The sequence below is a fragment of the Scophthalmus maximus genome, chromosome 3 (genome assembly GCF_022379125.1).
Source record: "Scophthalmus maximus strain ysfricsl-2021 chromosome 3, ASM2237912v1, whole genome shotgun sequence".
Classification (NCBI taxonomy): domain Eukaryota; kingdom Metazoa; phylum Chordata; class Actinopteri; order Pleuronectiformes; family Scophthalmidae; genus Scophthalmus; species Scophthalmus maximus.
In genome coordinates, this window is record NC_061517.1 from 13733492 (window position 1) to 13748091 (window position 14600).

The following is a 14600-nucleotide window of genomic DNA, read 5'->3' on the forward strand; positions in this document are numbered from 1 at the left end:
TACTCGTGTGTGTGGGGGGTGGACTCGATGCAATGATCAAAGGTTCAAAGGTACACACACACTCCTGTGATCTCTTCGCATACAACAGGTAGTGAATCCTCACAGAATCCCAGAATTTGAATTTTAGCAGACACAGAGGTGAGTTACTTACATACACATTTGAAAATACGAAACCGGAATCTACCACCCGATCACGAGCACAATTTCTGAGGTATGTATGAGGCCGACAACACGTGACTATTGTCACGTCTCCACAAATTCTAAAGATGTTGGGCAACAACATAACATCTCATGTATTTTCTTGATTATTTTGAACCATATAATTGCTGCGTTTAAATTTTTTTTGTAGAATAACCCTCCCCCTCATCCACAACTTAGTTAGAACTGAAGAAGCCACTTGGATGTGGGGGTGAAACTGTACTTCAATGTACTGTACTTCAAGAAAGTACAACCAAGTTTTATTATTTGTCACATTTCTCCAGACTCTCTTGCCCCAGTCAGGATCCTGTAGAATGATGCTGGTTTTCAAATGATCTGATTGGTCAGTAGTTGAACTGGTGACTGGCTTTGATGAGTACAGGATAAGAACTAAATAAAATAGTATATGATTAATATAAAATAAAATTGAATAAATCTGTATAGAAAATTTGGACAGAATACACAAATTTACAGGAGTGGTATAGCAATACCATAAATTGCTACAATTTAATACTATTAGTACTTTTAATAATAATAATAATTATTATAATATAATAACACAATACAATATAAACATAAGATTCAACTGTCACAGACAGCAAACTGAAAGAATTAAGTACATTTTAAGCGTTAGAGTAATGGGTGATAACCCTACTGACACTTACTCATCCAAGCCCTGGAGCTTGTCCTCCACATCCTCCGGATATCCTCCACTGTCCTCACCAGACATCTCATCGCTTTGTCCCGGAGCTCTGTTTGCAGCTCTTTCTCTGCGCACATCATGTCTTTGGCCGATCAGCGGGCCGGCACCACTGCTGAGGAGGGGGAGAGGACCTGGAGAGGATGGACCATGTTCTCACAGACACAGTGTCCTGCTGTGTGGAGTACCATTGTTATTCCACAGAAGACGTTTAAACTCAGTCCGTTAAGTGACAGTAGACGCCAAACTGTCCACCAACACGCCTTGTCAATATCTTCTGGAAATGCTCACTGGAGTAACTTCATTTGCTTGCTGTTATTTTGCCACAGAGGAGAGATCATGGGCATGGGACATTTGAATTTAAGAGGCCGCCAATGTGTCCTTATTTTAAATGTTATGAGTTGGGAAGACAGAATCTTTTTTGTGGATGGTCACTAATAATGTGGTTTGTATGAAATATATTGATAGTCATTGATGCATCTAATGTTAGCTAATACTGTGTCTTTCTTTTGTCTCTAGAGAAGAGGGTTGTGTCAATAATAAGCTATGGAGCAGTACACCACTGTCTCCACTACTACAGGGGACCAGATAGATGTAAAGACTACAAATGGACAGATCCAGCAGCAGGTGAGCTCAGTCTTTTTTCTTCTTTTTTCCCCCTGATAACTACTTGAGATTTTACTGTGCCGCCTTGTCTGCAGACACAGGGCACAGTGACGGCTGTGCAGCTGCCATGCAAATTAATTTGTGGGCAGCATCTCATCTCATTATCTAATCTTGTATCAAAGTCAGGTTGAAATTAACTTCACAAAGCTTTTGATTCATCTGCAGTAGTCCAGAGTTCAAGTTTTGCATAATGCAATTATGACATGACTTCATGACAAAAATTACTGAAGCTGTCCAGGACATAGGCTGCAGATTGGGTCACACCGTGGAGCCCGTTGGTTTCTTGATTTGACATCAGCAGCAGCCCCAAACAGCCATCACCGTTGATCAGAACCAATCAAATTATTATTTATGTGATAATGTGACTACTGAATGTCTTCTCTTCTTACACGTGGCTCCACAGGGCCAGCAGGGAGCACAGACAGCTGACGGGCAGACCATCGTCCACCAGCCTGTCAATGCAGATGGAACTGTCCTGCAGCATGGTAAACTCTTAATAGAAAAAATACTTTATTAACAGGTGCCCTGCTGAGTTGTCATTTTGAGTAAGAACTGCGATGATAATCTCAGGAATGATCACAATTCCAGCTGCCAGCTTGGCCGGTGCCCAGATTGTACAGGCAGGGGGTGCCAACACCACCAACAGCGACCAAGGCACTGTGAACGTCACCCTGCCCATTTCCGGCAACACGGGCAATGCAGGTGGAATGGTCATGATAAGACCCTGTGCAGAGGTATCCAGCAACTTAATGCCTTTTCTTTTTCTTTTTAAAATCTAAGATAACAAGAGGCTTGGTGAAGGTCACAGAAATTCTTAAATGTTGTTACCATCATCAAATAGCATTTGATGTCCGAATTTAATGTGACAAATTGATGATCTTTTAGTGAAATCATATTGCAATGATATGGGTACAAATGATTTGGTAAGACTCTAATCACTGTGTGCCTGATTCCTTCTATCAGATTGTCCCCGGTGGTGGCGGAGATGGAGAGGAGGAGATCATCTATGTCAATCCCAAACAGTACCATCGAATCCTGAAGCGACGACAGGCTCGGGCCAAGCAGCAGGCTGAGGGCAAGATCCCCAAAGAGCGGAGGGTAGGTTTTATTGACCATTATTGGTTGCCACACAAACAGCAGATTTGGAAGCTCTCTTTCTCACTCACCAATAAATACAGATACACATATATAGCCCTTGATCCTCACTCCACCAGCCTCTGGTCGATTTAGTCTAGTATTCAGACTGGGGTGTTAATTGTCGATGGGATAGGTAGTAAAACCCTGATGGTTTTCAGGGAGTTATTTAATTAATTTAAAAAAATATGACTGATCTTACTTTAAAATTAGCTGCATGGCAAAATACAAGAAAAGGCAAATTAAAAAAAGGGGGTGTTGAGTGAAGTGATCTTCCAACCACTGCTGGCACAGAGGAAGTGAATCGTATGAATAATGTTAATCTGGCCATGATCCTATTGTTAAGACCCCGGCCCGAAGGGAAGCAACCCCAAAGAAAAACAGTTTTAGGTTTAGCCAATTTTATATAGATTTATTAAAGTAAATACACAAGGAAAAATGTGGATGGTGAATGACACTGCTCCTGCACAGTCAGCTGGCTTTGGATGGAGGGAGAGGACTTTCCCTGCATTCCATTATACCTCGGAACTCGGAGCTCAGAATTCAAAAGTCTGAAGTCGAGTTTGAAAGTCACTTGTCCATGTCCGACTTTTGGATGGGCTAAGTAGGTCAGTCAATGGTGAAACCACAGTCACAAGTTGCAACAGAACCCATGGTATTAGCAGGGCATACCAAGAAGTGGTGCAACTCTTGTTAAGTAGTTGGGACAGGGAATCTAACAATGGCTTCCACTTCAGCACTCACAGGACTCACCTGACCTTGACCAACATGCTTGCTCAAGCATCACACAAATGACCAACCATTGGCCGAAGTCGTTAGGTGATGAGTCCAGTCCGATGAATAGCAGACAATCATCCAAGTATGCCTCACAGTTTGGCACACCAGACAAGACCTGCATAAGGCGCTGGAATGTGGCTGGTGCATTGCGCATCCCAAAGGCCATGATGGTATATTGCAGAAAACTGTGACAAGGCAAATATTTCTGAAACTCTGGGAGTCAATGGCACCTGCCACTTCCCTTTTAGCAGGTCTAATTTGGTGACATATGAAGCCGAACCAACTCTGTCTATACAGTCTTCCATAAGGGGGAGAGGAAAGGAATCTAGTTTTGTTGCATCATTCGCTCTCCTGAAGTCAGTGCAAATTCGACTGGCAATGGAACGCAGCAAAGGTGGGTGTATAGTGTTACATGTAGCCATGTTTGTTTACTGCATATAAGTCCTCACCTCCGCCTCTCTCTCTCGCCCTCCATCCAGAGCCAGCTGACACTTCAGGAGCATGGAGCAGTGTCAGGAGCAGTGTCAGCTGGGGACTTATATGCACTCAGGTGCTTCCCCACAGGTGCCTCCCAATTGCACATCAGTGCAGGCCACAGCTAACACCACCTGAAACACAGCCAAGGAACATGTCTACATGTAACACTGTACTTTTTCTCTCCGACAGAAATACCTGCATGAGTCTCGCCACCGTCACGCTATAGTGCGTAAGAGAGGAGATGGAGGACGCTTCTTTTCCCCCAAGGACAAGGAGGAAATGACATTGGCCCTGTCACAAGAAGCTGCGTCTAGAAAAACACCACCGATACATCATCAGCCAGTAACAAAAAATTGATTCTGACTCAAGCCTGTGAATACATGTATAACTTGTCAACTAAGCACTAAATTAAACTTTTTTTATTAGGTATTTGTGTGGAATTTTTTTGATCACTATTGTATTAAAATGTGACAAAACTCCTCATATATATTATGGTGACCTAACTGATCCCTCTTCCTCCTCTTTCAGCCGCAGAACATAGGCCAGACAGCAGTAGATGACTCAGCAGATTTCATTTTTTCGACCCATGACTTGAAGGGGATGGAAGCAATCTACGTCCAAAGAGCAAATGCTCAAATTTGATGATTATTTGAAGATGTTGTACATAATTATTTTCTTCCCTGGTGTGTTTTTGATGTACTAACTATTTCAATTCAATACAATTCTGTGGATGCATTTTATACAATTCAAAATCAGACTTTTATTATTGTAGGAAAAAAATGGCTGTTGCATTACATTACATATTTTATCCATATAGTCATGCTGTCATTGATCAGTCCAAACAATGGGGTTTTTCATTTTAGATTGCAGATTTTTTTCCCCATCTGATGCAGACTTGTGGTATTATTTTTTTTAAATAATTGGAAAAAGAACATTGAATTCATGAAACCTGAAACCTATGTTAATTAAATTTTATGAAGTGACTCAGGTTTATCTGTGGTATCTTATTTTTCACTTGTTCATATTTACATAATTAGCACTCTGACAGAAATCAATGAGTCATTTTGACTCTATCCTTAGAAACTATTTAATTTTTTATGTCATGAGAATTTAATTTTACATATTTATATAAAGGTTTTTTTCTGCCCTGCATATGTTATGTTATTACCGCATCTTTCTTTTATCTTCATATCATTTATTGATTTATTTGAATATGCGAATAAGGGACAGGGAAATAAACAAATTAGATAATCAATAAATGGGGGAATAAACACTAAAATTAACTAAACAAAGATATAGCTCAAATATCTATGATACAAAGTAATATTTTATTTGTGACATTTATTTTGCCTGTGTAGATACTTTATAGTAATGATCTGTTGCAGCAACAAGCTGACAGTTCAACAGAAAGTCCTCAAATTCTATAAATAAAGTTTCCTTCTGCATCAAAGAAATCATTCCCCACTTGCACCACAGGAGCGGGCTTCTCGATCGCCATATACTCTTCGAGTTGTTCTTCTGTGAACACCAATCCATCCCAGCTCTCTTCCTCTGTATCATACTCTGTTGGATTTGTGCTAGTGGGGCTTTCTTCTGTCGACGTGTCCGTCACGGTGGCATCTTTCCTAATGCCAGCTGTGAGCTGGGAGGGCAGAACAGTAACAGGAGCAGGACTCTTGGTCAGGGATCCTGAGCCTTCTCCTCGGATCATAACAGTTTGGTCAGTTGCAGAGATTAAAGCGCCGCCTCCTTTTCCTGATGGGAGTAAGGCTGCTGTGTTGCTCCCAGAAAGCTTCAGCCTGTCCTGCCCTGACCTGCCACCTGAGGGCAGCAACTGCTGACTCAGTCCAGCCATTACTTTAGCATCCTGCTTGACTTTTCTTTGTGGAGCTGGGATAAACCTGCTCCTAAGGACCCTCAAGATGACATCGGGGCTGACAGAGAAGCCCTCGGCCAGGCGCTCTACTGTCCACTCCTCTGGTTGCTCCTGCTTCAGATATCTGAAAATTGATCAACATTTACTTTTAGGCTTTTTGTTAAGTGAATGGTGCTTATTAGTTCAATGGCTGGACTGACACAACAGAGCTCCTCACCTGATCTGCTGCATAGCATTCCAGGTTAGTTTCCTCTGTGGAGCTCCTGTTGGAGTCATCTGCCTCCTCAGCATGTGATACTTCACAGTCTTCTGCCTCTTCCTCCCCTCACTGATAAACACAGGAGATGCAGTTTCAGATAATATAATATAATTCTTTAGTGATTCCAACGAGGTAAAGTCGGACATTACAGCAGCCCAGAGACTGGGTGAGTACAGCATAACAAAATAATAATTAATTAATATAAAATGGAATAATTAGACACAGAATACACAAATTTACAGGAGTGGTAGAGCAATACCATCTCAAGTGATGGTAAGTAGCGGCAAGTCAGAGTAAAGAGCAAAGTACAGTACACAATTAACGAAATGTAATACCATTACTACTATTAATAATAACAATAATAATTTAACATAAAACAATACAACATAAGATACAACTGTCACAGACAGCAAACTGAAAGAATTAAGTACATGAAGTTATTTTAATCATCTGAATAATGTGTGATTAATAACCCTGCTGACACTTACTCAACCAAGCCCTGGAGCTTGTCCTCAGCATCCTCCGGGTATCCTCCACTGTCCTCACCGGACATCTCATCGCTGTGTCCCGCAGCTCTGTCGCTGCGCACGTGTCTTTGGCTGATCCACGGGACCGGACCCCTGCTTGCAAACCGACAGCTGTTGGTCGCGGGAGTCGGTGACAGACCGAGTCTGGAGAGGAGGGAGAGGACCTGGAGGGGTCGGGCCATGTTCTCACAGACACTGTGTCCTTCTGAGTGGAGTAAATACCATCGTTATTTCCACAGAAGACGTTCAACCTCAGTCCGTTAAGTGACAGCAGACGCCGAACTCCACCAACACACCGTGTTAATGTCTTCCTGTAATGCTCACTGGAGTTATTTCATTTGCTCGCCGTTATTTTGCCACAGAGGAGAGACCTTCACCGAAACCCTGATTGCTCCACGCTGGGTTGCGCAGACCCGTGAAACTCAGCTACAAACTTCCGCAAACAAGAGCCTCAGATCATGGGGGAGGCGCGCCACTGCCCCCTACCGGAGTGGAGGTGAAGTATCATATATGTACATATACAGTATGTACACAAGATTAAAGTCATGCTCCGTTGTATTAAACACACACACACACACACACACACACACACACACACACACACACACACACACATTAAATTAAACATGACAAAGAATGAGGGTCCTTCAAGCAGCAAAAACAGTCCAGTGAACAAACATAGAAGGAAAAAAAAATACAAAAAAATGAAAGCTTTTCTCCTTTGTAAGTGCTCCAGGTTTGATAGACATCACATATATAGAGGCTAGTCAAGTCAAATAAATTGTATTTAAATAGCCAAGAAGAGACTGGATATACTCATTACGAAGGCCAGCTCGATCCAGGGATATACCCCCTTGACCCAGTGGAGTTGGTGGGACAGAGGAGAATGAAAGCTAACCTATTGTCTCTGTCCCAAAGTGTTTGAAGGTATCACTGGTTGTGCCTTCCTATAGATAATACACTGTTCAACCAACACTGATCGCAGCTGACCACATGACTCAAATTCTGGGACTGCACTATAATAACTCAGATTTTACTAAATTCAACCGTGCAATACTGTGCACATTGTATATATTATTACCATTTTTTACCATTTCCTTGTGTTAATATTTCATGTTTGCTTGTTTATCACATTCTATCATATCATATCATATCAAAGGGCAACAATCAGCAATCAGTACAACACATTATATATATATATATATATATATATCTGTCTATTAGTGAACTATGAAAAGGTACTAGGATACATGCAGTTCTTGAATCCACAGGAGCTGTTATCCCAAATTAAATCCTTTATCCAAGAAATTATTGGATGGATTGATGCCATTCAATATTTTAAAGTTCACTTCCTTGGTGAAATTGATTATTCATTTATAAAATAATATATCCCAGGGGAACTAAATGTTTTAGAATGATGGTGATTTCAGGCAAAGTGGGAGAGTTTTTTTGTCGTTGTTGTTGTTGTTGCTGTTTTTTCCAAATTGCTCATGTCCTCATCAACATGAGGCCTATAGTGAAATGGCCTCAGTTATAGCCACATAAACTCCACCCGTCAACCCTTTCGTGCCAAAGTTTAATTTTTCTGGTTGGGTTGGGTGGTAAATTTACTTTAGCATTAAAATGTGTCAGGCATGTGAACAAACAGATATCTCCAAATATAATCCAGATACATTCATTTAGATTATATGTACTATTCAATTGTCAAGTACACTGCTACTGAATGTAATGAATGAAAAGTGATGGTGTTTCTTTCATTTAAAATAAAGAATATTGTCATTTGATTCAACGGTCACAGAATAACCTCAAAACATGGTTAGAAGGTTTTTTGCCTCAATAATAATTTGTAGTGTTCCCCCATTTGCTGTTACAGTTTGCTATGTTTTTCCTTCATGCTTTTGCTCTGGTAAACTTAATTATGTTTATGTACCCGATATGTTTCATACACATTGCTTGCTATGTGTTTCTTTGTAGGTCATTTAAATAAAACATGAATCATAATAAGATTTTTTTTTTTTAATAACACACATGTAAAATGATGTGAAACGGTGACCTCTGGCGGTCAGCTCGGGCCGTGTGCGCGTGTGTCACGCAGCTGCGCACCTCCTCCTCCCAGGGCGCCGTTGTTTCATTTGCGCCATTTTGTCCGCTCACTTTGTTGATTGGGCTTTAGCGAGCTGTACTGGAGCCAATCAGAGGGAAACCGGACAGCGAAGAGACGGTAAGGGAGACCCGATTGAAGGCATTGGTAGTTGTCAGCACGGATTGGTTTGCCATGGACCAACCAAATTACTAACCCTGCTAAATGCGAGGAAACAACAGAGGAACTGTAATGGCAGCATGATTTTCCGACCGCCGCGTTTAAAGGCGGTTGAGGCTGCAAATAGCTTCTTGTTCCCGGCGTGTCGATGCCTGAGAGGGAAACATGATGTGTGGCGGGTCCCGCAAGCCTCGGCTAACGGTAGCTCGTTCGCTTAAAACGTCGAATCTCGAACAAAGGGCTGGTTGATAATGACCGCGGCCACACGCTATTAAAGCAAACCGCCGCACACGACAATAAACAACCACACGCATGGCGGCGGTCGTTTGCGAGTCGACTCGCCTCGGCTTTTGTCGAACCGTCTTCTCTGCGTCTTCCAGCCTGCTCTAGCTTGCTAACTGGCGCTAGCCGCGTTAGCGCTCGTAATGAATGCGTGCGACATCCAGCAGCGGGATTTCGCTGCGTCGCCGAGTGCCAGGTTCATGTGCCACCTCTACATGTCCGACACAACACGCGAGCTATTTAGATACTGGCTGATTCTGAGATTTGAATTTTAGAGGCCGCCAATGTGTCCTCGTTTAAAATGTTAATGAGCTGACATCACGTCAGAGAAGGGATGGGAAGACGAATAATCGTTTTCTTTTGGTGTGGATGGTCACTAACAATGTGCTATGTCAGAAATATATTGATAGTCATTGATGCATCTAACGTCACCTGAAGCCATACGTGTCTCTCTTTTGTGTCTAGAGAAGAGGGTTGTGTCAATAATAAGCTATGGAGCAGTACACCACTGCCACCACCACTACAGGGGAGCAGATAGTTGTGCAGACTACAAATGGACAGATCCAGCAGCAGGTGAGCTCCTCAGATCTTATCTCTAACAATACATTGGGGTTATGATGAATAAATGTTTTCCATGACCATCAGCTGAAGGGTCACGGGTACCAGGATCAAAGAGTTCCGGTGGATTCCATGTCCAGCCCCCCCCCCACTGATAATTACTTGTCTGAGATTTGACTGTCCTGCCTTGTCTGCAGACACAGGGCACAGTGACGGCTGTGCAGCTGCAAACAGAGGCGCCAGTGGTGACGGCCTCAGGCCAGCAGGTGCAGACACTCCAGGTAGTGGTGTCACCGCCGCCCTGTGTCAATGCCATGCCAATGTTACAGCCCACCAGTTTGCATGCTACGACCGGGGCTGTTTTTTATGATCCATTTCTGTGCCGTTTGGTTCATCCTCCCTCCCTCCCTCCCTCCCTGCCCCCAGCATGTCTTACAGCTGTCTGAACTGCATGTTCCTCAGCACGGTGACTTGTGTCAGCCTCAGGTTGTCGCCCATTCCCCCCATGGCTACAAACAAACGTCTGATTTGTGTCGGTCCTGACGAATACGAAAGCCATTTGAAACATTAGTCACATGGATGTGTTTTTCACTTATCAGAACAACCTTCTAGGGTTGCAGCGTGGAACTACATGGATCCATAGTCATTACTGGCTGTCACTTCTCATCCATCATCTTGCTGCATTTTTCTTGTTAAAATGACTGGAGGATCCTTCCTTCTGGCGTTTCTATTTCAGTTGTCTTATTGTGGTCACTCATTTATCCGTTGATGTAAGTTGGACCATCAGCACTTGTCCAGTTGTACACATGAATGCAAATTAATTTGTTGGCCTCATCTCATCATCATCGTCTGCAGTATTCCATTGAATTCGAAAGCATTGTTTTTGCATTTTTCAATTGTGACATGACTTAATAACAAAAATAGCTGAAACTGTCCTGCACATAGGCTGCAGTTTGGGTCTCACAGTGGAGCCAGATGTTGTCATGTTATTGTACCCTAAAACAGAAACAATTACATCATCAGACACTATTTTCCATCACGGTGGTATCACAAGAGTGATACTGGGGTAACAAACACTGCCAGTGCTGTGATAACAGTCTTCTGTATCTCCACGTAGGTCCAGGGGCAGCCTCTGATGGTCCAGGTGAGCGGTGGGCAGCTCATCACATCATCAGGGCAACCCATCATGGTGCAGGCCATGTCAGGGGGTCAGGGGCAAACCATAATGCAGGTCCCTGTATCTGGAGCTCAGGGACTACAGCAGGTAAGGGATGAGGAAACAACTAGATTATATTCTGGATTCAAGATTTACCACATTATCCTGTACAGGAACGCTGTGTTCTCTGGGGAATAGTACTAGTAGATATGAAGGATGGGTCTAATAAGACGACAAGTTCAATGTTTGGGTTTTACTGTGTCTGTGTGTAGATCCAGCTTGTGCAGCCGGGTCAGATCCAGTTGCAGGGCGGTCAGACTCTCCAGCTTCAGGGCCAGCAGGGTCAGCCCCAGCAGATCATCATCCAGCAGCCCCAAACGGCCATCACTGCTGGACAGAACCAGGTGATAAATTCCGACCAGTCGAATGGTGATTAATTTCATCAGATTATTATTAATGTGTCTCTTCTTACACGTGGCTCCACAGGGGCAGCAGATCAGCGTGCAGGGCCAGCAGGTAGCACAGACAGCTGACGGGCAGACCATCGTCTACCAGCCTGTCAATGCAGATGGAACTGTCCTGCAGCAAGGTAAACTCATTAAAAAATTAAAAAATAAAAAAAAAATTTGTGTTTGCCTTGTGCTTATAGATTTTATTATCAGGTTGACTGCTGAGTTGTCATTTTGAGTAAGAACTATTGTTATAATCTCTCTACAGGAATGATCACAATTCCAGCTTCCAGCTTGGCCGGTGCCCAGATTGTACAGGCAGGGGGTGCCAACACCAACACCACCAACAGCGGCCAAGGCACTGTGACCGTCACCCTGCCCGTTACTGGCAACATGGTTAATGCAGGTGGAATGGTCATGGTAAGACCCTGTGCAGAGGTATCCAGCAACTTATTACCTTTTCTTGTTTTAAATCTAGAATCACAAGAGGGTTTGCGGTTTGGTGAAGGTCACAAAACTTTTTTTTTATGTTACTATCATCAGATATCATTTTTATTTTTAATCATAACTGCCCTTTTCTGCACAAAATGAAACTGTTAGAATTTAATATGACTAATTTATGATCTTTAGTGAAATAGATTTGCAATGATATGGGAATTCATGATTTGGTTACACTTAATTTTGTTATTACTGTTAAATTTGTTCTACAAAAGCTGACTAAATGAACCATGAAACTTCCTGAACAACACTATTCGAAAATGGTAAATGCAGTGAATATGTATATGTTTATTTAAAACCCCTAGCAATAACAAAAGACCTTGTTGTCCACAGACACTTATTTTGCCTGAGTAGACCTCTGAGCGTGTGGGCGAGACAGCTTGGTCCTTTATAATTCCTATGAGATCACTCTGTGACCCTATGCTGCTCTCAACATAATGTCAGTTACGTCACCCAATGTCAACTGGTAAAGAGGACTATTTAGCCAGAATGACTGAAAACAAATATGTGGGTGCCCACGGCTTCAAAAAAATTTAAAGCACTCTATTAAGTATTAAATTGAATAAAGGCATAATGATTGAGGGGATATTTATCTTTCTATTTGCACAGCAACTGTCTGTGTCCGAAAAAACTAATATCTTTTCCATGCCAGAGGTTCTAATCACTGTGTGCCCGTTTCCTTCTATCAGATGGTCCCTGGAGGAGGCGCAGTTCCTGCAATGCAACGTATTCCCCTGCCAGGGGCTGAGATGCTCGAGGAGGAGCCTCTTTATGTCAATGCAAAACAGTACCATCGAATTCTGAAGCGACGACAAGCCCGGGCCAAGCTGGAGGCCGAGGGCAAGATCCCCAAAGAAAGGAGGGTATGTCTTATTGGTTAATTACCGGACGCCACACAAACATTAGCAGATTTGGAAGCTCTCTTCCTCACTACCCACTAAATACAGATGTACATATTTTGTATCTGGCCACAATCCTTAACACCCACTTTCTCTCTGACAGAAATACCTGCATGAGTCTCGCCACCGTCACGCTATGCAGCGTAAGCGAGGAGATGGAGGACGCTTCTTTTCCCCCAAGGACAAAGAGGAAATGGCATTGGCCCTGTCACAGGTGTGACAAGAAGCTGTGTCTAGAAAAGCACCACCTTTACATCATCACCCAGTAATAAAAAAAAAAATACTGACTCAAGCCTGTAAATAACTCGTCAACTTAGCACTATACACTGTTTGATTTTTTCTTTTCAAATAGGTATTTGTGTGGAGTTTTCTAATCACTATTGTTGTAAAAGGCGACGAAACTCCTCATAATTTATTCTGACCTAATTTATCCTTTCTCCCCCTTGCAGCAGCAGGACCTAGCCCAGGCAGCAGCAGATGAAACGGTGGCTCAAATGATCCGAGTCTCATAGCACAGTCCCAGACATCCTCTGCCTGTGAACTTTACCCTGCCTGAGACTCTTCATCACAGCTGAATCATCTGCCACAACTTCTCTTCTTACATTTTTCCTGCCCCACCTCCACAGCGCCACCACTGGGTTTCTTCTGTTATCTCTCTACTTCTGCACTGGTCTTCCAGGGAGCTGGTCATGTGGCTGTTGAGCCTCTAAAATGGAGGATGCTTCCATGCTCAGCTTTACTGGTCAAGCACTTTGGACCAGCTTTTTATTTTGAAAAGGATTTGTTTGGACAGTAATGAAACATAGAGTCATGGGTCACCCGTGTGAATCACACAGAAGAAAAGGAAAGCTGTGAAGCCATACTCTGTCAGACTCTGGTCTGGTAAAAATTATTAGAATTTGTTACTAATGGATTCTTGTTGCTTTAAATAGTTTTTTTGTAAATGGTACAGATTTTTTTTTTCAGAGATGCTCATATAGCCCAGTGTCCACTGTCTTTTATGTGATGTCCCGTATTTTTTTGACATTTGATTTTTTCCAACCCATGAGTTGAGGGGGATGGACTCAGCAGCATAAGAGCAACCTGTGTCCAAAGAGAAAAGACTGAAATGTGATGAATATGTGCAGATGTTGTAAAGAATTCTTTTCTTCCCTGGTGTGTTTTTGATGTACTTAATATTTCAATTCAATACAATTCTGTGGATGCATTTTATACAGTTCGTAGTCAGACTTTTGTTATTGTGGGAAAAAAATGGCTGTGTTGCATCACATTACATATTTTATCCATATAGTCACGTCGTCATTGATCAGTCCACACAAATGTTGTTTTTTTTCATTGTAGATAACAGATATTTTTTACCCATCTGATGCAGACTTCTGATGTTATTTTTTTTTATATTGAAAAAAGATTGGATGTTGAATTCATGAAAACTATGTCAATTAAATTTTATTAAGTGACTCAGGGTTGTCTGTGGTTATTCTTCACTTGTCATCTTTACACAATGAGCATTCTGCCAGAAATCAATAAGTCATTTTAACCCTAGCATGTTGTTAAATAAAATCCCAATTATTTGAGTAGAAGATTATTATTATTATTATTATATCTTTATTGTCATTATGCTTAGAGAACAATGAAAAGGCCTTTATTATTTCTGTCAGATTTGGGACATAATGAAGTCTTCTCTTAGAAGACTCCTCTCAGTTTAAACACTGTCCCGAGCAGCGAGCTCTACCAATCAGAAGCTTCGGGGCCTGACGTTCGTGCAGCTCTCAGCCAATCACAGAGAAGGAGGCGGGACTTGCACTCATCCTGCTGGGATGCTGCACCAGGGGCAACACTGTAAACGACACTACCATCTGTGGACATCACCAAATGACAAGTAGA

The 14600-nt window shown here is 42.4% G+C and overlaps 3 protein-coding genes across 20 annotated transcripts; 2 read left to right on the plus strand and 1 right to left on the minus strand.

The window, feature by feature from the left end:
* The first annotated feature begins 74 nt into the window (after positions 1-74).
* On the plus strand, positions 75-4935 carry LOC118316300 (nuclear transcription factor Y subunit alpha-like). Of its 5 annotated transcripts, XR_007030518.1 has the most exons (8): positions 75-211; positions 1418-1525; positions 1968-2049; positions 2135-2298; positions 2528-2662; positions 3955-4025; positions 4142-4294; positions 4481-4935. XR_007030518.1 is itself a non-coding variant. In XM_035643975.2 (7 exons), the coding sequence occupies exons 2-7, from the start codon at positions 1445-1447 to the stop codon at positions 4592-4594; spliced, it is 729 nt and encodes a 242-aa protein (XP_035499868.1). In that variant the 5' UTR covers positions 75-211; positions 1418-1444; the 3' UTR covers positions 4595-4935. The 5 variants fall into 5 exon arrangements, 4 of the variants coding, with proteins under 4 accessions (XP_035499868.1, XP_035499870.1, XP_035499871.1 ...); XM_035643975.2 differs by lacking the exon at positions 3955-4025; XM_035643977.2 differs by lacking the exon at positions 3955-4025 and having other exon boundaries at positions 2153-2298.
* On the minus strand, positions 3090-7064 carry ngrn (neugrin, neurite outgrowth associated). The gene is made up of 4 exons (XM_035643973.2): positions 6911-7064; positions 6576-6819; positions 6046-6156; positions 3090-5952 (listed from the first exon to the last, which is right to left on the minus strand). The coding sequence occupies exons 2-4, from the start codon at positions 6794-6796 to the stop codon at positions 5367-5369; spliced, it is 918 nt and encodes a 305-aa protein (XP_035499866.1). The 5' UTR covers positions 6797-6819; positions 6911-7064; the 3' UTR covers positions 3090-5366.
* A 1619-nt stretch (positions 7065-8683) lies between these two features.
* nfyal (nuclear transcription factor Y, alpha, like) lies at positions 8684-14173 on the plus strand. Of its 14 annotated transcripts, none has more exons than XR_004795368.2 (10): positions 8684-8835; positions 9622-9729; positions 9912-9998; positions 10832-10978; positions 11143-11274; positions 11357-11459; positions 11588-11757; positions 12507-12680; positions 12820-13012; positions 13166-14173. XR_004795368.2 is itself a non-coding variant. In XM_035645707.2 (10 exons), exons 2-9 carry the CDS (start codon positions 9649-9651, stop codon positions 12934-12936), a joined length of 1011 nt encoding a protein of 336 aa, XP_035501600.1. In that variant the 5' UTR covers positions 8684-8835; positions 9622-9648; the 3' UTR covers positions 12937-12981; positions 13166-14173. The 14 variants fall into 14 exon arrangements, 13 of the variants coding, with proteins under 13 accessions (XP_035501600.1, XP_035501594.1, XP_035501599.1 ...); XM_035645707.2 differs by having other exon boundaries at positions 12820-12981; XM_035645701.2 differs by having other exon boundaries at positions 12820-12930.
* Positions 14174-14600: the final 427 nt, after the last annotated feature.

Excerpts from the sequence above, each read along its gene's own strand:
- LOC118316300 (XM_035643975.2), top strand. The coding sequence starts at position 1,445 with ATGGAGCAGTACACCACTGTCTCCACTACTACAGGGGACCAGATAGAT. Across the intron at positions 2,050-2,134 it reads TGGAACTGTCCTGCAGCATG|GAATGATCACAATTCCAGCT; the intron begins GTAAACTCTTAA and ends TGATAATCTCAG. Across the intron at positions 2,299-2,527 it reads TGATAAGACCCTGTGCAGAG|ATTGTCCCCGGTGGTGGCGG; the intron begins GTATCCAGCAAC and ends TCCTTCTATCAG.
- ngrn (XM_035643973.2), bottom strand. The coding sequence starts at position 6,796 with ATGGCCCGACCCCTCCAGGTCCTCTCCCTCCTCTCCAGACTCGGTCTG. Across the intron at positions 6,157-6,575 it reads AAGCTCCAGGGCTTGGTTGA|TGAGGGGAGGAAGAGGCAGA; the intron begins GTAAGTGTCAGC and ends TGTGTTTATCAG. Across the intron at positions 5,953-6,045 it reads AATGCTATGCAGCAGATCAG|ATATCTGAAGCAGGAGCAAC; the intron begins GTGAGGAGCTCT and ends ATCAATTTTCAG.
- nfyal (XM_035645701.2), top strand. The coding sequence starts at position 9,649 with ATGGAGCAGTACACCACTGCCACCACCACTACAGGGGAGCAGATAGTT. Across the intron at positions 10,979-11,142 it reads GAGCTCAGGGACTACAGCAG|ATCCAGCTTGTGCAGCCGGG; the intron begins GTAAGGGATGAG and ends GTCTGTGTGTAG. Across the intron at positions 12,681-12,819 it reads AGATCCCCAAAGAAAGGAGG|AAATACCTGCATGAGTCTCG; the intron begins GTATGTCTTATT and ends TCTCTCTGACAG.